At 35.2% G+C, this 24,606-nt stretch overlaps 1 protein-coding gene across 2 annotated transcripts in view; it reads left to right on the plus strand.

Annotated features, from left to right (window-relative positions):
* The window catches only part of DIAPH3 (diaphanous related formin 3), a 220,033-nt gene that overhangs the window by 106,054 nt on the left and 89,373 nt on the right, over positions 1–24,606 (plus strand). For both annotated transcript variants that reach the window (XR_011339412.1, XM_069880558.1), the window contains exons 21-22: positions 9,581–9,820; positions 15,223–15,352. Coding sequence is in view for 1 of the 2 variants with exons in the window: in XM_069880558.1 (XP_069736659.1) it covers positions 9,581–9,820; positions 15,223–15,352 (370 nt within the window). In the remaining variant the exon portion in view is untranslated. The remainder of the gene's footprint in view (positions 1–9,580; positions 9,821–15,222; positions 15,353–24,606) is intronic.

Consider the following 24,606-nt stretch of genomic DNA (forward strand, 5'->3'; position numbering starts at 1 on the left):
AATGAGGACAAAAAGAAGTAACAGATAATTTGCTGAACTACAGCATAATACAGTACTATTAATTTCAGGCAAGCAAGGTTAGCGCCTTTTAAGAAATATAGTGTGAGAAAAGAAATAATACATGCTTATTTGAGAGACTGCTGAAAAATAAACCCTTGTTCATTATAATTGTTTTTAATAAAGCTATGATAGATATATGCAAGTCAACATTTGTTCAGTGCTTTTTGAAAGTAAAATGTTCAAGTAGAAAAGATTATCTTCTATTATTGTTCATTTGCATTAATTAAGTTTGAGCCTGAGTTTTATTTCTCAGATATTAAAACTGTAAGGGTCATGAAGCAACCAAGGGCATCTTATTACTCGTTTGTTTGAATTAAACTTTCTGAACATTATTTTAAGTTGAAGGATCAATACAAAGGAGAAGTTCACAGCAACCTAAAGCTTTTAAGTTTGTTGTGGTTTAGATCCAGCTGGCAGGTTAGTATCATGCAGCTGCTTGTTCTCTCCTCTGCAGACCGCAGTGAGGTGGGAAGGAAAATCGGGAAGTGAAGTAAAACGTGTAGGTTAAGGTACAGACATTTTTAATAGAGCAATAAAATAATAGAAAATGATTGTGATTATAATAATGAAAATAAACAGATATATATAGAAAGAACATACTAAAATACCATTCACCAGAAAATGCTAAAACCATTCACCATTAGCCTGTCCTAAGAAGTGATAGCAGGGAGTACAAGGATAGCAGTGAGTGTGGAGCACCGAATGCAGAATCCGGATCACCTCGATGTCCCCCAGCAAAATTCAAGTTTTTATACTAAGCATGATGTTATGCTCTGGAATATTCCATTGGCCATTTTGGGTTAGCTATCCTGGCTCTGCACAGGTACACTAGCAAAATATGGGAAGCTGCAAAATCCTTGATTTCTTAGCAACAGCTGAAAACATCAGTGTATTATCAGCATTTGTCTCTTACTAAATCTGAAAACCAGCAGCTGCTGGGAAGCAATTTAATTGTCCAAGCCAAAATCAAGACATCCACCCCTTGTTCCTTACCATATGCGTCATCCTCATGCCTGCACTTTCTGATTATTCACCACTACTTTTCCTGTCTTTTAATATGCATGCACACAAATATAATCCCCTTAGTCTATGGGCCATCCTTCTAAAATATCTGTTGAGTTCATTTAGTCCATGACTTTGGGTTCCATCTGTCATAACAGTCTTTCAGAGCAGGGGAGATGGTGCAGAGTCCCTCAGTTGGCAGAATGGGACTGGGTTTCAATACACTGCCGTGGCTGGGTGACATTGGACAGAGCAGGAGGATGGTGTGTAGTACTGAATTGTCACATGCTGCTTCTGGAGCTCGCAGCTGATGTATATGGTGCAGCCCAAGTTCAGTGTCTGGGTGCTGAAGATGTTGATCTCAAGGAAGTTGCTGGGTGCTGCTTGCTGAAGCCAATTCTGGTTCCATCACCACTTCGCTTTGCTCGGTTTTGTCAAAGTTAATTCTTCATTAACCTAGATGATTCTTACAATTACTATAATATATAGCAATTAACGTCATGCAATTCAATTCATTAGCTATTCTCACTCAAAATCACATCTCCTTGAGGTGCACATCGGAATTCTGTATCCTTTTGCATCAGTCACCAAGTGCAGCCAGGTCCCTGAGCAAAACCAATCCTACAGATGGGTTTGCCTTTGCCAGTGGTATGTCCCAGTATATCTTTTACCTGTACAACAGGGACTTTATCCCCTTCTACAGTATGTAAAAATTTTGATTGAGGAGGGCCAGCTGAATTGGTAAATCATAGAATCATAGAATCACCAGGTTGGAAAAGACCCACTGGATCATTGAGTCCAACCATTCCTATCAAATACTAACCATGCCCCTCAGCACCTCATCCACCTGTCCCTTAAACACCTCCAGGGAAACACCTCATCTAGTGTTAACTAGTCAGGTGACTTTTGCTAAATATTTATCCTAGTGTTTGAAGGTCTCAGCACCTGTTGGTTTCATGGTAGTCCTAAGCAGTCCATTTTATCATTTGATTTTGCTGGAGGCTGGCATGTGATAGGGCATGCCATATACCCACTCAGTGCCATGCACTTTGGCCCAGGTACCTATGAGGCTGTTACGGAAATGAGTCCTGTTGTCTGACTCAGCTTTTTCTGGGGTATCATGTCACCGTAGAACTTTCTTCTTAAGGCCCAGGATAGTGTTTTGGGTGGTGGCATGGAGCACAGCTTATATTTCCAGTCATCTGGTAGTTGCTTCTAACATTGTGAGCACATGGCATTTACCTTGGCGGGTTTGTGGGAGTGTGATATAATCAATCTGCCAGGCGTTTCTATATTTATCCACCATCCAGAAGTCAGTATAGAGACCATTTTTTCTTCTTCAGCAATATCTAAAGCCAGCTGACTGGCTTTCACTTCTGCAAACTGGCTCAATTCACCAGATAGATTAGTGCCAGAATACACAAAATACAAGAGAGCTGCATGTTGTTTTATTAGGTTAGACTTTTTTACTGCCCTGGCTAAGAATGTTCTGTAACTGCAGTTCCCCAGCAGCACACAACCTCTCCCCTCTTTCCCACACAACAATGATGAGGTGTCAGACCTATCCATTGCCTGGGAGTGAAAAGAAAAAAAACAATTTTACCTTGATCACTTTTATTTACTCAAAGATAAAATTGAGGTAGTTCTGAAATATTGTTTCAGAAATAATTAATGCCCAGACTTTGGGAAATATACTGATAGCTAACTCAAATAGAATTTGGCAAGCGATCCTCACATGGCTTCACAGTTTGTTCATTGATGGATGTGTTTTTAATGAGTTCGTAGCGAAGGAGAAGATTTCACTGGAATAAATTGAAGATTAGTGTGAGGCCTGATGAAGGCTAGTTTGTCTTAAATAATTCAGCTGACACTTAAAATGATCAATTCCATATTCAGCTGATGGTTTCAGCTGTATGTCCTTATTGAGGATAACTCAGATTATATTAATGTTTTTCACTACTGTCTGGAAAATACCGTGCTATCACTGTATCTGCAGAGTTGTACTCTGCCCTTTCTAATACTTGGTGCTTGGACACAGCCATACCTAGGGACATTTCAATTTGTTAAAAATCCTGAAGTGGTGACATGCATCTGTGCTGTGAGATATTTTGATTGTGCTGATTTTTGTCTAAAAACCTTACCTTCTTCTACTGGCTTCTCGAAGTTGTGTATCTGCTGTTCTGCCTTGTCAGTGCCTTTCCAGAGGTGTCACTAAAAATTGACTTTCCACTATCTGTGACAGTTCAAAAAATTTTATGACAAACTGCAGTCAAGTTACTTGAACTGTTTAGACAGAGAACATCCTGAACTCCTATAGTGTTGGTGGTTTTCAGGCCTTGAACCCAGATAAGCTGGAGAGTCATTCTCCACAAATAAGTTCTGAAAGTGGCTATTATGATCTGTGCTGATCTTGAGTATCTGCAATTCCTGTTGGATTGGATTATGTTACTTCCTCTGTATTAGTGAAAGACTGAATCATAGAAGAATGTTCTTCTGAAAGGCTTGGTACCTGCATGTCACGCTTTTATCCCTGTTCAGTTCCAGCAGAACTATTTTAGGTAGTTAATGTAGAGGATGGATTAAAAGAATTTGTCTTACTGTTGTCTGATGTTAATTCAGAGGGCTGGGAGTGATTTGCTGTTGTTTCTTATAGCTCATGCGTAGGCTATCTCTTAAAGTTTTCTCCTTGATAGATATCTCTACAACTTCAGGTCAGTGTGGTTGGTTTTCTGAAGGGTCCTCATCTTTCGCCTCCAGCCATTCACTTTACAGATTGCTCTAAATATCTCAAGAGCCTGTCCTGAATCTCATTGGATGCTTTTGCTTCTCTTGTAATGTAAGCAATCCTCTAATGTTAACGTTGTGATTTGAACCTCTTAAGAAAAACACTTTTGTTTTGAGTAAGGGCCATGATCAGTTGAGTAAGGGCCATGATCAGTACAGGATCCTGCCATTTTGACTCTCAGCAACTTCAAATGTTTCTTGTAATTTAGCCACCTAATGAATGAGGCATCCAAATGACTGTCTAATGTAGGGCAGCTATGCTTAAAGAATCTTGAGGCTACACAGTATCTCTTACATCCCTGGGGCTTGAAATGACTATGCAGATATTTCACTTGTTCCAGCTTCAAACTGTAGAACTCAAAGGAGCTTCTATGGAGTCCAAGTGCTTTAGAATTTACTTTCCCTGTGATCATTTTGTAGATCTGAGTAACTTTCTCAAAGATATGCAAACTCTCTTCTGCAGCGTTATTTTATGTGACATTTGTCAGAGGACTGTTTTCGCCACAGATCTGTGGTTCCAAATAAAATACATGGATTAAAATTCCATATTCATTATTGAATTCACTGTTGACAGGACTACAGAAGATATACAGTTGGATGCTTTTTCCTTGCCAGTACTGTCATAGTCTTAGACATATACCTTCCTGCTTAGGAAATTACCTTGAACGTGTTCTTGGGTCGGTAGAGAAGCCTAAACTAGATGCGAATGTGCTGGAGATCTGAGCTTTTCTTGCAACGGGCCATGTCTGTCACATCGAAGACGACATAATTGGCTGCTATTATGTGGTTTGTTACCAGTGTGTATTGGTTAAATAATTGTGTAGCATCAAATTCCACTTTTATATTGTAGTTACAGTGTTTCAGCCTGGTGGAAAGTACCAAGCCTGCTGTCATGGTTTTTAGACATTCCACCCAGAACTTGATCATCTGTCTGTGTCTTCATGGCCTGCCTATTGGAAGACTCAAAATAATAGTAGCTAGACAGAAGATGAGGCATTTCTTTCAGAACTAAGCTGATGAGACTTTTTCATCTGGAATACAGCTAGTTCTGTTTTATTTTTAGAAACTTCTCCTCTTGGTTTGTTAAAATTCCTTAATGACTTCTGTCCTTGACTTCTGGTAAAAATTTATTTATTTTTGCTATCTGGTTGTATTAGAGATTTTACGGATTATTTTTACCTATATTAAATTCTTGACTTGGTTTCCCATGAGCAAAGCTTTTCAGTCTAGTGGCATCTGCTCCATATGTACCTTTTAATGAAAATAGCCTATCTGACATCTGTTACATCTGCTAAAAATAGAAGAATTTGGAAATTCGATCCCTCCCTTTCTTGAGTGATTCCTTTTTAGGAAAATTCCGTTGTCTAAATTCAACTTGGAGAAACAAAAGCTGTCTATGTATTCCATTCTGATGAAGATATCAGTAAATCTAAGTGTATTTTTTTTGGATAAGAAAAAAATATCACCTCTTTCTTTTCATAGTAGAACCATACCTATCTGAATTTCAACATGAAGACTGTAAACTCAGCTTATTCTGACAGCTGTGTTATAGGCCCCATTGGCTATTTGGATGCATTTCATTAGACAGGTGACTTCTGGAGTATTCAAAAGGAATGCCCTCATTTCTGAGATCTGTAAACTGACCTTGCTGGTCCATCTTTGTTGAATATAATGCCATCAAAAACAGTACCAGAAATTTTCTGCACTGTACATAAATGCACAGTCATCCAGAAGAAAAGAGAAGGCTAGTGGTGTGCAGCTATGAGGTAACTGATAGGTGTTGTCTGTGTCACACTACGCTCCCCTCTCTTCTGTCCCCAATATCCTTTAGGAAGATCTTGGACTTGAAAGAAATTGAGTCAGTGGGGCAAATTCAAGGTGTTTATAATTAAAGCAGGACAAAAAGATTAGCAGGATATGCCCTCTATCAGTGCTAGTAAGGCTGGAGAGTCATCAGTGCAATTGTTTGCATGTACGCATATCCACATTACAAGTATAAAGACTTTCTGATTTCTTTTAAGTAATTTTAATTTTTAATTTTTAGTTGGCTGTTCTTAACTTTATTAACTTCTTTTTTTCAAAAAAGAATGTTTCAAAGCTGAAGAAAGATGTGCTATTTCCACACAGCTGTAAAACATCACAACAAAAATACTGTTCCATTGTTATGGACGCCCATACACTGAAATATTATTTGGCCTTTCCAGGGTGCTGGTGGTTTTCAGTAAGATTTGGGCATGTCGACTGCCCGTTTCAAGTTCAGCAGAGTGTTTTTTTCTTCTTTAAATGTGCTAAAATGTCTGTTAGGTTATCATTTCTTCCTTGCTGGAAAATTTTTTTGTGCTTTTCAAGTGTCTGAGTCAAAAGATAAATCTTAGGAATTCACACCTTTTACCTATGCACTCTGTAGAGTTCCTTGATGCTGCAGTGATGAAAACCATGCATTTTCCACAGAGGATGCCCTTCCAGTTTGCTCTTTTAGTTGGCTTGGCTATAACTTATATTTTACTTTCTGGTGGTCTGACAGCCTTGACACTGCTGACTCTTTAAGGAAGGTATATTGTGAAACTGAAACCGTTGCAGTATTTTTCTCTATGAGCTTGAGATAAGAATGAGTCACTTTCAGTGATCAAAATGTGATGTCACTGTAACTTCTGAGACATGTTCCTTTACTTGACATCAACATAGCAGACTGTGAAAATACATGTTTACCAGATGGCACTCTCTTGCAGGTGTCTTCTGATTTATGCTGTATTTGAGGGGAAAAAAAAAAAAAAATCTCTTTGCTTTTGGATGAAGGACTGTGAGAGCTACTACTGGGTAGCTCAACTCAGTTGCCAGTTCCAATCTGGACTTGCACGTAGTGGGAATATTCTTGTGGGCTATTACTTGAAAAATAGAACAATTCATTACCCGTACGCTGAGTTCTCTGACATATGCAGTCCCCTCTTCAGAATTCTACTTCAATTTCCCTTTTTAGTTATTTGGATTGTCTATTTTCAGATTCCATTGTAAGGACAAAAGTAGACTTTGACAGGGCCATCTCATTTAAAGTCTATATCACCTAAAAAGTTGGACCAGATGATCCCTGAAGTTCTTTCCGATGTGACATTCTATGATTCTTATAAGTCTGAGTATAAAAACATATAGAGCATGAACTTATGAAGCCTCTTATCACTGCAACACTTAGATTTTTAGTATCTCTTATGGATTTTGCAGTTTGAATATGGTTGTACGCTACACGTCACAAAGAAAGCTATATACTGCTAAGGGAACTGTCCATCTCCCTTCTCAATTATTGACTTAGCAAACAGGTAAGCAAATGTACCAACAACATGTGTTGTACATGAACTATGGATTCCAGAGTATTTAAAAAACACCAATTAAAAAAACCCCAATGGCATTTCTATTGCGTTTCTGTTATGTACTGTTTCTGATTTTTCAGAGTACGTATTTCTGCATCCATCCTTAAGACATACATATGGAATCTCTTAAGTTCTGATGAAAAATTTCTCTCTTTCATGTATATGTGCTTGCTCATATTTGTGCAACACGTCTTTGTGATCTAAAGTACTTGATCATTTCAGTTTCAAGAATCTGCCTATCTGAGAAGCCAAGAGTCAATAAATGATGCATCGCTGTAGTTCTGTAGTATCTTGATACCGTTACTATCAATGCAAATCACACTTTGTTAGTTCCCATGATCTGATGTTAATGATTGTCTATATTGCACCCTGTGTAGGGAGATATATTTAAAATATGGATAATTCCAGTGTAAATTTGTGGTTTTCTAGTCTAGTCTCAGTTTTTTTTTCCTGAATGGAGAACAAAACTTTAAAGTAAGACTATTCTCAATATGCTGAGAAGTAGCAGTACTCATATAAATCTTAAATGAGTTGTTTGAGAAGAAGGAGTTAATACTAATTCTTCCTGATGGAGCAGGGGGAGTTGCTTTGACACTTGCCCCTGTGCAGTATGAGCACAGTGTTCATTCTAGGTGAGTTTTAAGTATTTCTATTTCACTGTGAAATGCCCTATTTAAATTCAAGTCCCATTATCCTAACTTACCCATTCCTAAGTAAGAATTTTACCACACTATTAGATGATATTTAGTGTGTGATGAGTGCAGAATATCTGCCTACAGGTGGTACTCAGCTAACATTCGAACTGTGTATGTTTTAGTGTTTTACTTTAGGAGCAGTCTGTAGGCAGTCTGTGGACTAAAGCTAAGTAGTGGAGTTGATTTTCAACATAGTTTCACCTGAAAGACATATTGTTTGTGTGCTCTGCTCAGCGAGGCAAACTAAAATGTAATTATGGGAAAAGATTGCTTATTTTACTTCAAGATTTCTTATTTGAACTGAAATGCAAATGATGTGTTTACTTCAATGGGACATCATCAGGTGGTTGCACTGCCAGGCAGGCATTGCGTAATTGGCTTAGCAGCATAAAATGTTCACTCTACCTGATTTTATTTTCTACTACTGTTACAGTAAAACCAATAAAATAAACTGTAAATTCCATACTACTTCTAAATCAAACCTTTTGTATTAGACAGCCCTCAGTATCAGTTTAAGATAACTTGTTTACCTTTACATGAAATGGATGAAGAGTGTCACCATTATCCTTTTCACTGACTCTGTTGAGGAACATCGGGACCAAACAACTTGTGGACACTGCAATGTCAGAGCTATTTTCACATCGATAGACTAGATTTGGGTTGATAAATATTCTGCAAAACCTTAGGTATCACTGTGGTTTGGATGGGGATATTTCTGATCTAAACACAAACTTGAAAGGCCACTATATGAAAGTCCAATATTATCCAATTGTAGGATTGTATGTGAAGCCAAGCCTAAAAAATGTTTGAAGATTTCTGTTATAGAGCTGCAAGGTTGAGTAGTACATTGGAATCTTGGGAGATGGAGGAATTTAATTTATTGAAAACATTTAATATTCCTGGATTTAAAGAAGCAATAAAATCTGGTGTCTTGTTGTTTGGGTGTAGTAAATAATGTGTGAAGTATCTCTGGGGTGGGAATTCAGTGACCTAAGTTATATGGGAAGACTGAAACTTCTGTCAGAAATCCCTTACATGTAAACTATAGAAAAAGCCAAGTGTTTTGCATATGATCTACAGAAGCTACTGTTTTCCTGGGAGCGTTCTGCTTGCATAATTAACTCAATAAGTTCCAATAGAATAGTGGGATGTGAATGCTGGTATATAATAATTTATGCTATATTAAGTGTTTCATAGCTGAGATTTTTCAGAGCTGTTATTTTCCTACAAGTTTATAGTAAGTTGTTATTGAGAGCAGCTTTTAAATATTTGCACCAGAAAATTAGATTTGCCTTGTTTTGGTACATCTTGTATTATACAAAATTGGTGAACTACTTTTTTTTACTTTGCAACTACTGGGTCATAAACTTGGATTAGTTTTATAGGATTTGGTGTATGAGTTGACAGATGTGATATATGATGACACTTTATCTTTTATTGCTTACACATACTAGTTATTGGGAAAGGATGGGGGCAGTTCATATTAACCACAAGATGGGATTTCAGTTGCTTACCCAAGTGTCTCTCATTCATTCGTTCATTTGCTATCAGTTATAGCCGAGATATTGCTTCTTCAAGACTGTCACACCAATAAATCATTACAGATTGTATGCATTTGTACAGTGCTAAAGCATAGCATGAATTTTAAAGGAAATCTCCTATTTTCTTTTCAATCAGATGAGCAATGTGAAGAGACTACGGTCACGGCTCAGTGCTATTCTTTTTAAGCTTCAGTTTGAGGAGCAGGTGAACAACATCAAACCTGACATCATGGCTGTCAGTGCTGCCTGTGAAGAGATAAAGAAGAGTAAAAGCTTTAGCAAGCTGCTGGAACTAGTATTGTTAATGGGAAACTACATGAATGCAGGTTCTCGGAATGCACAAACCTTTGGATATAATCTCAGCTCCCTATGTAAAGTGAGTTTTGAAATGTCCATGTTGAGTATTACATTCACATTTCTATTTGTTTTTATTCCATTACTTAACTACCTTGTTTTGATGGTTTTCCTGCAGTTAAGTTTTTGTTTTCCTTTTTTTTCCTTCATAATTCTTAGCACTAGTTGCTGGCTGAACAATACAGCTACTCTCTATACAGTCATCTTGAGACTGGCTTGCATTTAAACTTTTACAAGATTTCATATTGAGGGAATAATAAAAAAGAAAAATCCAAACTGAATAATGTTATAGAAGGACCACATACTGTGATTATAGTAGTGTTGTAGTTTTACATGTCTGAGCACTTTGAAGATTGTCACATTTTAATCTGTTTTGGTATAGTTACATTTTCTTTTTTAAGCAAATTTTCTCTGTACTTGATTCTCTTTCGTTGTTGCTCAGTTTCATCAGTTCCCTGTTTCTTCTGATTTTCCTTACATTTTCACTTTTTCAGCTTTTAAATAAGGTGTATACAAGAAGTCATCTATATTTTCCTGAGTGTTAATTTATTATCAGTACTAATCCTAAATGCCTTCCCTTTATTTAGTGTTTTTATTTTTTCCCTGTGATTTCTAGGAGGGCACTGCAAGATCTGAACAGAGTACACATGTATGTAATAGTCCTTATGAGAAAAGATTTATTTTGAAGTTTTAATGTACTTTTTTTCCCACTTTTTATCTTTTTACACAATGCGAAAAATACAATATGTTAAATAGTGCATTCTTTAAAATAATCACTTTTACTTTGCCATGTTTTAGAACAATTCTTTCGCTATGTTTCTTGAATGTTGAATGCAATACCTGTAACTGAAATATTCATAGGGAATAATTTATATACCTTCCCTAGCCTAAAGTAAACATTTAAGCATGCATAAGCTGCCTAAAAAAATAGAGCATAGATTAAATTATTAAGTCAAATGCACAATTTATTGAGAAACATATTTAGAAGGAATATGCTCGAGGTTCTCTGTCTGATTGCGTGCATTCATTTCTTACGTATAAGTTTACAAGAATCTCCTGGGTCTGCTTATCTTGTCTGTATTTTTAATGCACAAGGTAACAATAAAAGAAAATGTTTGAGAAAACAATATGAAGGTGATTGTTACAGACATTTTGCGGAACAGGATCAAAAATTATCTTGGAGAAATAATTTAAGATCTAGAAGATGAGAATTTTAAAAACTATCATGAAGCACTGCTCGTAGGAAAATGAATTGATGTGTGCAGATTGTGAAAGTAAGGAGTGAATGACTAAGCAGAATTCTAGAAAATGGGCTTTAAGTTCTAGCTAACTCTACAGTGCCCTGTCATTAAATTCATTTGATACTCCAGGATCTCATAGTTATTTTGATTTACATGCTTACAGGTTATTTAGCTTTACAGGAGGTTACAACATTCTGTTGGAGAGGAAAAAATGCCTCTCAGTGGACCTTCTATGTATTATAAAGACAGTAATTATCTATGGCTTACTTGGTGCTGATAAGGTTTTCAGTGAAAGTCTTGTCTCAATTACTGCAGAAAATATATGAGCTGACTGGTGAGAATTCAGATGTTAGTAACATGTAACACTTCTAAACTGAGAAAAAAGTATTTAGGTTTATTTAGTTTAGCAAAGAAAGGAGAGGAACATGAGGAGGACGTTAAGTGCCCTTTGTTACTAATTTATGATAAGGCATTAGAACACATTTTCTATGTAGCTAAGGCTTTGCTGTGTAACAAAAGGTGTTTTCTTAAAAGTTAAGAAAACTTTCTCACTATAAAGGCAGTTAAGAACTTCATAGCGAAGAAGTTTGTGGAGAGCTTTGGAAATTCAGGTAAACTTAAAATTCTAAAAAAGTCGCCATGAGGCCAACTAAAGAGCTAAATAATAATATATTGAATAGAGTATTTAGTTAACTAGTTGGGAAGTGTGTGCATTTTTCTTGGAATTGAGGAATAATTCAGATGGGAAGGACCATCAGTAGGCATCTAGTCCAGCCTTCTGCTATGGAGAAATGCTGATCACTCCCAATGATCTCTTGGCAAAGTAAATACAAAGGTATAAGGACCAGGAAAAGGTAATTTGCTCCCTGTGATCAAAATGCTTAGTACAGTGTAGTTTTGACATTGTGTCATGTAATATGATTAGGAATGGTGGTACTGGTTTACTTCTTCCAGGGCTTCATTAACTATGCATGAACATGTGTCAATATGTTTAATTAATTAAGGACTGTGCAAGTGAAAAAACGAAGTTCCAATAACAAAGATTTCACATATATTTGATTTGGCATAATTTCAGATTGCTAGCTTGTAAATAACCACAGTGCTTAAAAACTGTTCTAGGAAGAAGGTAATGCAACCTCAATGGTTGTTCAACATATTGATGTCCCTCGCATGGCAGGGGGTGGACTAGGTGATCTTTAAAGGTCTCTTCCAAGCCAAACCGTTCTGTAATTAGGAAAGAAAGACCAACTATTACAGCTTTTGTTGGGAGACAAAGTAATTATGACAACCTTGGAGACTGTCTGCAAAATTTCAGGTCTCTGCCATTAGGTGTTCTAGGACAATTTTGCAACCTACAGTCAGCTACTGATTTGTTTGAAGGTTGATGAGTTTTTGGAGGGAGAATCACTGGGAAGAGTTTGCACTTACTCTCCTACTTTTGCAGTGAATTAATACAACTAGTATTGTCTGAGAATGTTAAATTTCCATATCATCCCAGACAAATACCAGAAAAGACTTGGGTAAGCAGCATATCAGCTGCAGCTTTCTTCCTTCATGATACACGATGACATTCCAATCAGCAGATTTGATGGAGAATTGAAACCCGATTTCTATTACAATTTTTTTTTTTTTTCCTTGCTTCAGTATTGGGCATCTGGGTTTTAAAGGTAGCACTGGACTATCCAGTCCAATCTGTATCAGGGTAGTAGTCACCATTTCCTAATTTGCCTCATCCAATTGTGGCCTCATATAGGAAATCCATGAGTACCAAGCCTTCACTGCTTATGAAATTGTCTTACACAGATAGATCACTTTGTCTGGAAACACAGAGGTAAAAATATGTGTGTATAATTTTGGAGAATTTCTTAACTATGTGTAGTGTGTTTGTTAATGCTTAGTCTCCTCTGTTCTGAGAATAACAAATTGGTTCAACTATTAAAAATATTAGTATTAAAACAAGAAAAAAAAACCCTACCCAAACCAATATACCTTTTGGCTCAAAACTAGAAAGCTGCAAACTGCAGACTGTTTAGCAGTTTTCAATAGGGGTTCTGAGAAATTCAGAAATTTACAGTGATTCTGACCTTCAAAGATGTTGGTTTCTGTATTATTTGAAGCGTATACAATTTATCTGCTCTTCTTCATTGGTGCCCAACTATGCATAGCGAACTATATGAACTATCTATCCACTTTGCAGAAGACAATTGCACATCTTTCCTTTTCACTGCATCATGTAGAATTGAACCATAGTAATTCTTCTACATCAAAGAACGTGTGTGTATTCTCAGAAGAGAGATATTTTAGGATGCTAATAATCAATCATTTATAAAATACTGATATGTTAAAATTATTTGCATGTTTATTACACTAGTTTATTTTTAAAAACTAATTTTTGTTTAATCCATGTATTTTAACAGTAGATGAATTCACGTTGTGGAAATTTTATGTGCCGTTTCAAATAGTAAGAAAATTCTCATGGACACTCCCAGTACAATAAGAAGTACTTATTTTATGATACTGCATACAATACTTATTTTATAATACTACATACAGTAATGTCCCTGGAATTTTTTTTTTGTGTGTTGATACTTATGTTCCATTTTCTGTGTATTTTTAAAAATTACGTTTCACATTACTACATATCCACTCTTTGGAAGGAGATCATATACATCTTGGAAGAGTAGATCTCATAATTTTTATTACAATAGTATCATTTTGATCTTTGATAATAATCACTGACTTATTATAGTGAAGTATGAAATATCATCATCAGTGATAAACACCAGCCAAAATTCTCTATTTTCGTTTAAATACAGTATGGAAAAAGCAGACTAAATACCCTAATTCAGTTTTTAAATCAGATCAATAAAATGCCCTTTAAGTGATCTCTGAGGATACTGGGAAGGACAAAAAGTGTGAAAAAAGTCTTTGTAAGAAATTTGCAACCTTGGGAAAAGTATGGCTATATATATATTTACACACACACACGTATATATGTATATATATTTGTGTATATATATATATATAAATAATAAATGAGTATGCATATTTACACTGGGATTGATCTTGCTCCAAGTCCCTTACTCAATGTTAATCCCTGTATAACTCTGTGTCTGGTTTTGAATCCTGTTTGGAAAGGAAGGTATTTCTCTTTTCTGCTTTGTTGCTGTAGTTAATCTTTTATTATTGAGCATTGCTATTGTTTAGTGCTAGCTTTAACACCACACTAAAGACTTCTTTTTTCCCCCGATCCTCATTTGTACAAGTCTGTGTGCAGTTTGGAAGCCCTTTATATGTGTGCATGCTTTGCGTTTGCCTGTGCATGTAGATACTTTTTCTGTTAAATTGTTTTATGCAGAAATAGTTTTTAAGTAGTGAAGAAACACTTTCATATTAGTTGTAATTTTCTGTTTCAAAAAAGTTCTCTGATGATTTAAAAGACTGGCTGAAATGGCAGACTACACAGGAAAGTAGAAGAGTGTTTACAGGTTATCACTTGTTAGTGTTTTTGCACAAGTAGCTGCAAGTTTTAAAATGTCTGGGCTTAAAATAATTTTATACGTATAAAGTGTTCAGAAAGAAAAATGTCTGGGCTTAAAATAATTTTATACATATAAAGTGTTCAGAAAGAAAAATTTGTGCTTAAGTAAAAAATTTTAATCAATGAAGCCTGTGAACTTGTTTGCGCTATTGAGAATTAATAATGATAAGAACTTGTGTAGGTTGAGGTTGTAGCTTCCACTGCATAAATATTGTTAGGCTAGAGTTAGCTTCACACATGAGGAAATGATGTCATGGAGTGGATATGTGCGTCATATATTGTTAGATCTTTATTTTTTTGGTTTGTTTTGGGGTTTTTTTGACATGTTCATGAATCTATCCACAGTTTTGCAAATACTCCTATATTGCTCAAATAATTAAATTTTAAAAGGAGAAATATGTACTGGTTCTGAGTACAGAACTCCTAAAATTAAAAATTATTTAATATGGTGTTTAAAGGTATTTTTAGCAAGGGGGGAAATGAAATAGCTCATTAATTAGGATTTTCTTTAGCAGAGCTTTGCCTGTTCAATGATTTATTCTTACTTTTCTTGGGTTCACCATTAGTAATATACATAAGTAATTAAAATAATTAGAAATAACTTTTTTCTCAGTGTTTTAATATTACGGTTTTTCTCTCTAGTTGAAGGACACAAAATCAGCAGATCAAAAAACAACATTGCTCCATTTTCTTGTGGAAGTGTGTGAAGAAAGCTATCAGGATGTCCTGAATTTTGTTGAGGATTTTCAGCATTTAGATAGAGCTAGTAAAGGTTTGTATGACTAACTAAACATTTTGATTCTACGTGCATTGCAGTGTATTTTATGTCAGATTATGTCTATTTTGCATTAACGTTATTTTAGAAATGGACATTCATAATCTATAGCATATGTCAATAATGTGAGCTGCTGCAAGTGGTCTTGAAGAGTAGTATTTATTGTTCAGTACTCTAATATTTAGTACAGGATTTTGCATTACATTTCTTCTAATATATCTTCCAAACTCACTGCCCAAAAGAGGTTTCTTCTTTTAAAATAAGTTCTTTTCTATTAACAGATCTTCAACTATTTCTACCTTTCAAACTTTTATAGGCTGCGTAGTATAATCACTCAGTGTCTTATAACTCAGAAATGCACTCATAGCATCATTTAATTTTTATTCTTCCAAGCATTAATCAGAAGAGTTTTATCTTTCTCATGCATGTTTTTCATGCAAGAGTAGCATTGCAAGTCTGGAAAAATAAATTTATCTTTTTATTGCTTCATAGTACAGCAAAGAATATGGTAAATCTCAATATATGCAGCAGCAGAATTTTGTCAGTAATTTCTAAATTAAGACTTCATTCTCCATATTTTATCACAGCTTAAGTAGTTTAAACTGACTAAGCATGCAGTTAGAAATTGATGCCACCTCAGCAGTGTTATACTCTCGCAGGAGAAGAAGATTGGATGGGTTGACTCCTTTAATAATTTTTTAGTTTATGTCAGTTTGGAAAATATCACTGTTTATCTGTATTGCTTTGTACAGTGTCACTCTTATGCTTTACTCGGTCTTCCTGACACAAACTACAGCTTTGCAAAACCTCCTGCTGATAGACAACTTGAGATATTGGTCAGTCACATGGAGTTCGCTTTCTGTGCTATCTCATTTCTTAAAGTTTCCAATTTTAGTTGGTGCATTATAACCACTTAGAAGTTCAAGCATTTTTAAATAGCTGTCAAAAACTTGAAGCCTTTCATCTTACTATTTGTACTCGTAATAGCAGGAGTTTCTGCTGTATATAAATTTAGTATTTTATGCACTGTTTTCATAGAAACCACTGTTAACTGTCCACCTTTTTTATTATCTTTTTTTTTTAAAATTACTACTACGTTATTGGCTGTATTGTGGTTGAATTTTGTATATCAGCCAGAAATACTAAAATGTTCCTTATTAGAAACCTTTGTTTCAATTTAGACAGTCATCTTATGTCAAGCTGCTGATTGTCTCCTGGAAAGCTTCTGAGGTACAAAACACTGACCAGTTGAAAAGTAGCCAGTAAAATTATCAGTTCGTCCAGGTTTTCTATTCTTTTTTAGGTATCTGATCTTGATTAGGTGAATCTTTGATCTCACTCAATATGTTGTAGGATGGAAATCAATGACTGTGTTTTTAACTTTACACACTGGATTTAACTAAATGTATTATGAGATGTATTTTGCATTTCAGTTTTACTGTATGAAACGGATTACATATCATTGGTTTTTTTTATACTTGTTTCCCTACCTGCAAAATTCCATTTTGTCTGGAAAGACATGTCTTGCTCTGGAATTTTGGAAAATCCTGAAGAACCTAAAGACTTCAGCTCATGGGGGTTTTAGTACTTTTGCAGAGGTATATCTTTATGAGGCTGATTGCTTTAATACACACAAACTTTTGCACAGTAAATATTTAATGAAGTAGCTGGTTTTGTTTGGGCTTACCAAAAGGCCAGTTAAAAAAAAATAAGTCTGTAAATCTGTGGTTGTGATCCTGCATAATGGACTCACCAGTTCTGATGTAACACTGATATGCTGGTGAAGACAAGGTGACCAAGAATGTCTGTGAAAGATTTGCATTGAGGGTTCTACAGTGAGCTGGGAAACACAGCAAGTGTTACAAGGCATCATTATGGCTGCTAGGGATAGATGGTAAGTCATAAAAAACCCCTTTCTCTTGAAGATCAGCCAGTCAAATATGCTTATTCCAGGAAAAATACTGGTTGCTTTAGAACAGAATTTGGATATTTGGAGGCTTAGAGTTTCTTCTCCATTCCAAGAAATGGTATTCAGTGCTTAACAAGAATAATCCATCCTGGATTGTGCTCTTCAGAGGCAATTCAGACTTGCAATGAATTTGGAAAACTGCTGGGGGTATGCTTGGGGTTTACAGGCTGCTGATAGTACAGGAGGCACTCAGCCAGCCTGGCTTTTCCCTGTCATCCACTAGGAAGCTTCTGTTCAAACAGAAGCTACTTTGTTGGTCAAAGTTGTTGAATGTGAAAATACCGCAGTTTTTCTGTGATAAGTATTGGTTTTACTTTCTTCCAGTATTTTTTTTCTAAAAACAGCTCTTAATCTTTTGTCCTAACAAAGGTTAGGGCCTTGTAGAGGTGGTGGAATATCACGCCTTTCATGGTTTCACTGAACTTTGCACTCGGAAGTAATTTTAAAAAATATTTCCCAAGAATAAATCAATGAAGTTTGATAAGAATACTCTTTTCTCTCAAGTTATTTTTTATGAGCTGTTTTTATTTCTTGTCTGCAAATTCATTTCTGCAAATACAATAATTTCACATTTTTTATGTGGTAGAAAGGTATTATTTGCAAGTGGCCTTTAAATTATTAATCAAAATTAATGTGCTATAAAGATGTGTAAACACCGTGTGAATAATACTAACAGAAAATTTTGTTGAACACACTGCATAAAAATGGAATTATACTATGAATGGTGTGTCTTTATTGGTTTTGGCTTGATCACCATCAAGCGAGTGTTTAGTGTTCTACAAGTTTATTTAAACGAGGTACTTGAAAGATACTTTTCAGAATTCTTCCTTGTATCAGCCAGGCCATTTGTAGCAAACCTTGTATCTTTTTGCTCCTTTCATTCATAAAATATTGTTCAGTAATTGTCATACAGTAAGCTTTAAACATAACTTGCAAGACTTGAGAGCACCAACAGGGTCTGTTCCTTGTGAAGCTGATGCGTATTGTATAGTATTTTATAAATGATAAAACATTCGCAATGTGTAAATTAATTATTGTATTAGAAAATAAAAGTTCATTTTTATAAAATGTAACTTTGAAAGGCAAGCAGCAAGGGATATGTGACCTATGCAATTGTAGCGTACTTTAATGTATTTAATTTCATTTTTCTATTACATGTTAAAGTTTTAGTTTCTACTTTTGTAATACTAGAAGTAGGCTTAATTTGCTGTTACAGTACATGAATTGAAGATACCTTCTTGCTTTGAAGTATAAAAAACCCTGATTTTAAAGTGCTTTTAGATCAGCAGGAGGAACTTTCATTGCAGCTAATGAGCTTACTGATATGACAGTTCCTGAAGATTCATGTAATTAAAACTGTCTCTTCTTTTGAACATAATGACTTTCCCACTTTTCCATTAATATTCCAGACAAGAAATATTTTGGTAATTTAGAACACTTTACTGATTCCTTATTTTATTGTATTCTAAATATTTCTATTACATTTATTCAGGCTTTTGTTTTACTTGATTGACTCTAATTTGCACAGACCTTACAGGTAACAGTATGTAGAGTTTTCCTTGTATATTGTAATAGCAATATAATACTGCAGGTTTTCCTTCCTTTAAAAGTAATTAATTCATTATTGCTTTACAAGTAATTTAAACATTTTTTTTTCAGTTTTGAAACTTTATTCAGTTTTTTGCAGGTAATTAATTTTATTTTTTTTTTAAAAAAGCTAGGACCAAAATCGTAAATGCACTGTTTAAACTATATTCATTAAAACCACCTCCACATACATAGTTTAAAAACATTATGGTAGCATTAGAGAACAATATTAATATATGTGCCATAGGAAATCTATATATCAAAAGGAAAGGGTTCTTTTCTTTTATTACAGTACTTCTAAAAATGTATGGCAAATTTCTCAGTACTCTATTAAATAACAGTTCCTGCTCTGCATTGTTTTTTCTTAAGTAGCAAATTCATAGGGTGTGTTTTCAGGTAGTCAGACTTGTTATGTTTGTTTGGGTGATGGGTTTTGTGCTTTCAGAAAACATTGCAAACATCATGAGTTACTCTATACTGTATTATATTCAATCAATACCAAAATCAACAGTTAGTTTCAGTATCTTGCAGATTACACAAGTTTCTAGTTTTTTTGTAGTGAACTCGGTGTGGAATGGTATCCCATTCAGAAATGTCAATCAGATTCCATTTTTAGAGGTCATTTTTTAATTCTGTATCTGTTACCTGAATTTTCTTTTTTTGATGGCCCTTCAGAAAGAGAGTAAAAAGACTTCTTCATAGTACTGAAAAAAGAACAGTATCCTTGTTCATTCTCAAATATTAATTGAATTAATTCAGCTATTAGGTAGGTAGCTTCACTTATGATGTACAATTTGGCTGTGTTTTTGCTAGGTTTTTGAAAGTTGTTTTTAGGTTTATGAAATATGGCTGAAAGTCGCTATGCTAAGATTTATGTGAATGTCAGGTGAATAATATGGCAAATAGCTTATTTTGCAACTTTCTGGAACACGCAGGGTTGTATCTCAAAATCTAGTAGTAGCAGTCATAATATTTCAGGAATCTACTCTATAGGGAAAACTCAGGATTTATTCTGATCTCACCTGCAGTGCTGCATTCAGCTCTGGGACCTCTGGCTTAAGGAAGATATGAGCCTGATTGAGTGGGTCCAGAGGAGGGGCACAAAGATGATTAGAGGGCTGGAGCACCTCCCATATGAGGACAGTTGAGCTTATTTAGCCTAGAGAAGAGAAGGCTTCATGGAGACCTTATGGCAGCCTTCCAGTACTGAAAAGGAGCCTACAGGAAAGGTGAGGAGAGGCTTTTTATCAGGGATTGAGTAAAGGACAAGGTGTAATGGTTTTAAGGTGAGAGAGGGTAGATTTAGATTAGATACTGGTAAGAAAATTTTTACCGTGAGGCATAAGGCTTTGAGCGACCTCATCTAGTGGAAGGAGTTCTTGTCCATTGCAGGAGAATTAGAACTATATGATCTTCCCTTGCAACCCAAACTATTCTATGATCTTCTGAGTGAAAGTCTTCTATTACTGTATCTATGAGAACTTGTTATTTCCTGATCTGTTATCCTGTTGGTTATTAATTAAGATAGGATCCATAGGAGATATCAACCTTATTTTATGCCTTATTTTATATGGAAAGAAGCGAATATATGCTTTGCTAGAGCTATTGAATACTCCTGCAAGTTAGTCTGGAGGCAACTAAACAAACTAAGCATTCCTTACATTAAGTGAAAAAAACCAAACCCGAAACAAACCTTAAAAGAAATATGGACTTAATTTCAGGGATTTTACCATAAATAGTGAAGACTTTGATTTTTTGCTGGATCTAAAATTGCTATCAAAATCAGACAAAATGACAATTAGTGAAATAACTGTATAAACAAGAATGCAGAACTTAATTTTGTGAAGGAACTTCTGCATTTGGAGAACAGTTCTACACATTGCAATTTCTACAGATTTACTGTTACTTCAGTAAACATTTTTTGTTACTAGGAGTAGAAATTTCCTAGCGAAATGAGGTGATGAGACCAAATTAAGAGCTGCTCTTAATGCAGAGGAGGATTAGAACATCACAATCAGGAAGAGGACATGTGTGGGGGTGGGTAATAAAGAAGAGAAAAATATTTCATGTAATTACATTACCGTGAGTACAAATTAGTTTTGAAATTGGATCAATGTACCTAACTATCAAAAGAGTAAGGTTACAGAATTTCTTTCATGAGACATATTTTCCTTTGTGGAAAAAACCCCAGCTATATGCTTTAAGACAGAGTTAGATTGCTTATAGCAATGATTATATAAATGTGGTGCTCAAAATAGCAAATACTAAATTTTATGGGTCAAGAAATAAACAGTAATAGGAATTGAAATTTGGTTTGATTCAGCTTTCAGTCTGTAAAGTAATGGTTTTAAAATAAATACTGAAGAGTAACAAAGTAATGGCAAACAAAGCAATACATATGGAAAAAGGGATTTGATATACTGTAGTTTAAAAGAATAAATTAGAAAGTCAACTCAAGACTGAGAAAGCATGTAATGGTTTTAGTTATTCTTTTTACAATCTTGTAGTACAATAAGCAGTATAGGAAGTTATAAAGTATAAATTTATCCATGAATGCAGTACTTGGATTAGAAAAGTATTGCAAATACTAAATTGTATGAAAGAGTTTCTTACAGAAGACTAAAAAAGGAAGTTATTTTATGGCTACTTTTTTTTTCATTTATTTGAAGAGGAGCTGTTTTCTAATCTTGAAAATCTTAGGCTAAGAAAAATATATATTTACCAGAAACGTACTGTTTGAGACATAAAATTGTGCTACTGCACCATTTAAGATAACATACCAGGTGCATTAAGTATTTGCAAAGGGAAATTCATGGGAAATTTTTAGAGGTGTGCTTAAGTATCCTTTAAATAATAATACAGTTTTGTGTTTATTGTTATTTTCTGCACCCCTGTCTATACCTGTAATGGATCAACAAATCTCCTACATCAGCATGCTACAAACATTTTCCCATATGAAACATTTTATATTGCATTAAACCTGGTTGAAAATAAGTAATTAAACACACCTTTTGTTGTGTGGTTTGTGTTGTTTTTTCGTCTGAGTGTATTTCACAATATAAAAATTTTGACTTTAAAAGCTAATGGAACATATGCAGCATTGTTATGTATTAATTGTGAATAAACTCTTATTTCTTTTAATGTCTGGCTTTAAGTTGTGCACAGTACTGTTATTCAGCAAGTAATTTTAAGATACAATTATGCAATCAACTACTAAAGTGTAAGTGAAATATTCTGTTTCTTTAAGACACAGATGTATATACCTCTCTTACAAGCATGAATTAGACATCAAATATTGCACAAGAGTTTGAGTATTTGTGCATTTTTTACAAAGCAGCACTTCAATTCCTAATGTGACATTGAAGTCAGTCAATAGTCCATAAAAGAAGCTTTGTTTTCTCTATCATCTTCTAGTGATCCAACAGTTAAATATCATGGCCAGTCCCTGGTGCAGTTATTTAAACATGTAGACAGTTTGATCTGTAGACAGATCAGGACTCAGATAAAGCTGTTCAATACTTTTAATTTCATATTTATTCAGCTGGGTATAAATATCTAGATGTTACTGAGAGATTTCATTGCTTTATAGCATTTTAAGTGATAGTGAGATTCAGACAAAGAGATTATTATTGACACGCTGTTGGGGGAAAGTATCTATCTGCTAAAAAACAAAACAAAAATATCAAATGGGTTATGTATTAATCCGTTGTAAGGGGAACCTTGAAATGATGGAAAGGGCAATGGAATAGAAATCTGAATATATTGAGCAGATGTATGGAACCTTGAAAGCAAGAAAGCTTTATTTTAATGAGTAGGGAAATACTGCAAGTTTATATATATGTGTGGGCTTGTGTATCACATTACCTATATATTTGTCTCAGGCAGTTAGAGATTGAAGTGATGACTGATAAATCTGGTCAGTTTTAAACTTTTATTTTAAACTTTACTAGACTGATATTAATTAAAATTTCATTCTAATGGCTCATTCTTAATCATTATTAATCACTATCACTGCATATTCAAAGCAGTTAGTTATTAACAATCATATCTTAAATTAGCTGTGAATATACAGTAAAACATAGTCAGCACAGTACTTCATGGTCTGGGTCCCCAAGGGTAGAGGTGATGAGACTCAAGAGCTCTTCAGTGAGAGAAACAGCAAATGATGCAAGAGTCTTCTTTCTCTTCCTTCATTCGAATTGGATTTCTTTTATAAGATGATTTTGTTCCTTGGCAACACTTAGTTGACTGCTGCACTGTACCACTCTGTGCTGTGTGGCACTGGGGGATTTTACTTCCCTGTGCTGGGCCAAGTACCATATCCTGTTGCTTGGCCAATTTTTCTCCTTGCTTTAGCTGCTCCTTTCCTTTAGTAGCAATCCAGGGATGAATAACTGACCCTTAGTGAGTCGTTTGTCATTTGGAGGTTTCTATTTTCAACTTTTGCCCATATTTTCAAATTCTGAACTCAAACTGTACATCGTAAAAAGGGGATGGATGCCGGGCTGCATTTCACCCAAGAGGTTCTCAGAAGTAGTTTATAAAAAGTCTAGCAGGCCAGGGTTCTTGTGTGGGTACCAAAATGCTTACACGTTATTTACGCATTACACTACATTGGTGTGCTTATATTTGAATTCAAAATAGGAGAAAATTGATTAAATACTGCTTAGAGAGCTGCTGCTTTCATGTGAGCAACTGGAGTCTGCTTTGGTTACAGAAGGCAAAGTGAAGGCAATGGCACCGTCCTTTAGGGGAAAAAGGATTTCAATGAGAGTATTATGTATGCCACACATACTAAAAAAACAGGCAAGAAAAAAAAGGAAATGGCTGTAGAAGATAAAAGAAAATTACAACATGAGAGAAGATTACCCAGGGAAGTTGTGGATGCCCCATCCCTGGTGGTGTTCAAGGCCAGGCTGGATGGGGCCTTGGACAGCCTGATCTAGTGGGAGGTGTCCCTGCCCATGGCAGGGGGCGTGGAACTGGATGATCTTTAAGGTCCGTTCCAACCCAAACCATTCATTTTTGATTCTATGAAGTAAAGCCTAAATTTTGTATTTTCAGTCTGCTGTGACACTGAGTATATCCAACTAGATCTTATTCTGCTGTTACTGAATATTTCGGACCTTTGCTGGTGTTTACAGACACCTTCTTATATTTTGCCTCTAGAATTTTTCTTTATTACTGCTCTAAAGCATCTCACAATAGAGAGGGGTATTTGGTTGGATTGGGGCCTTTTTCTGGCTTTATTTTGTCATTTAATTTTACTGCTGAATGCTATATCACTAGCAAGTTGGCAATTTTAGAGAATTATTCAGTAAATATTCTCTGTCAGTCCAATATGTTTGAATGGCATAAGCAATAGTATATTTTCAGAAATTATTTTATTTTAATAACATGGTATAGTTTTCTGCGTCAGGCTAAAGATCAGTGTGTCACTCTCACCTCTCAGAGCATAAGGGCCAAAATAGCACAAGGGAAGTTAAATATCTGTAGGTAAGAGGAAGATTCTCTTGATATGGAGATTGCAACCATCCAAGGAAATTGTCATACAGGTTGGGCAACATGCAGAATTTCTGAAATATCTACTGCAAAAAGTAGCAGAAGGTTGGAGTAGCAGAAGTAGCAGAAGTAGCAGAAGCCTGGAGTAGCAGAAAAAAAGTAGCAGAAGCCTGGAGAACAGGCCTTATGAGGA

The sequence above is a fragment of the Phaenicophaeus curvirostris genome, chromosome 1 (assembly GCF_032191515.1).
Source record: "Phaenicophaeus curvirostris isolate KB17595 chromosome 1, BPBGC_Pcur_1.0, whole genome shotgun sequence".
Lineage (NCBI taxonomy): Eukaryota > Metazoa > Chordata > Aves > Cuculiformes > Cuculidae > Phaenicophaeus > Phaenicophaeus curvirostris.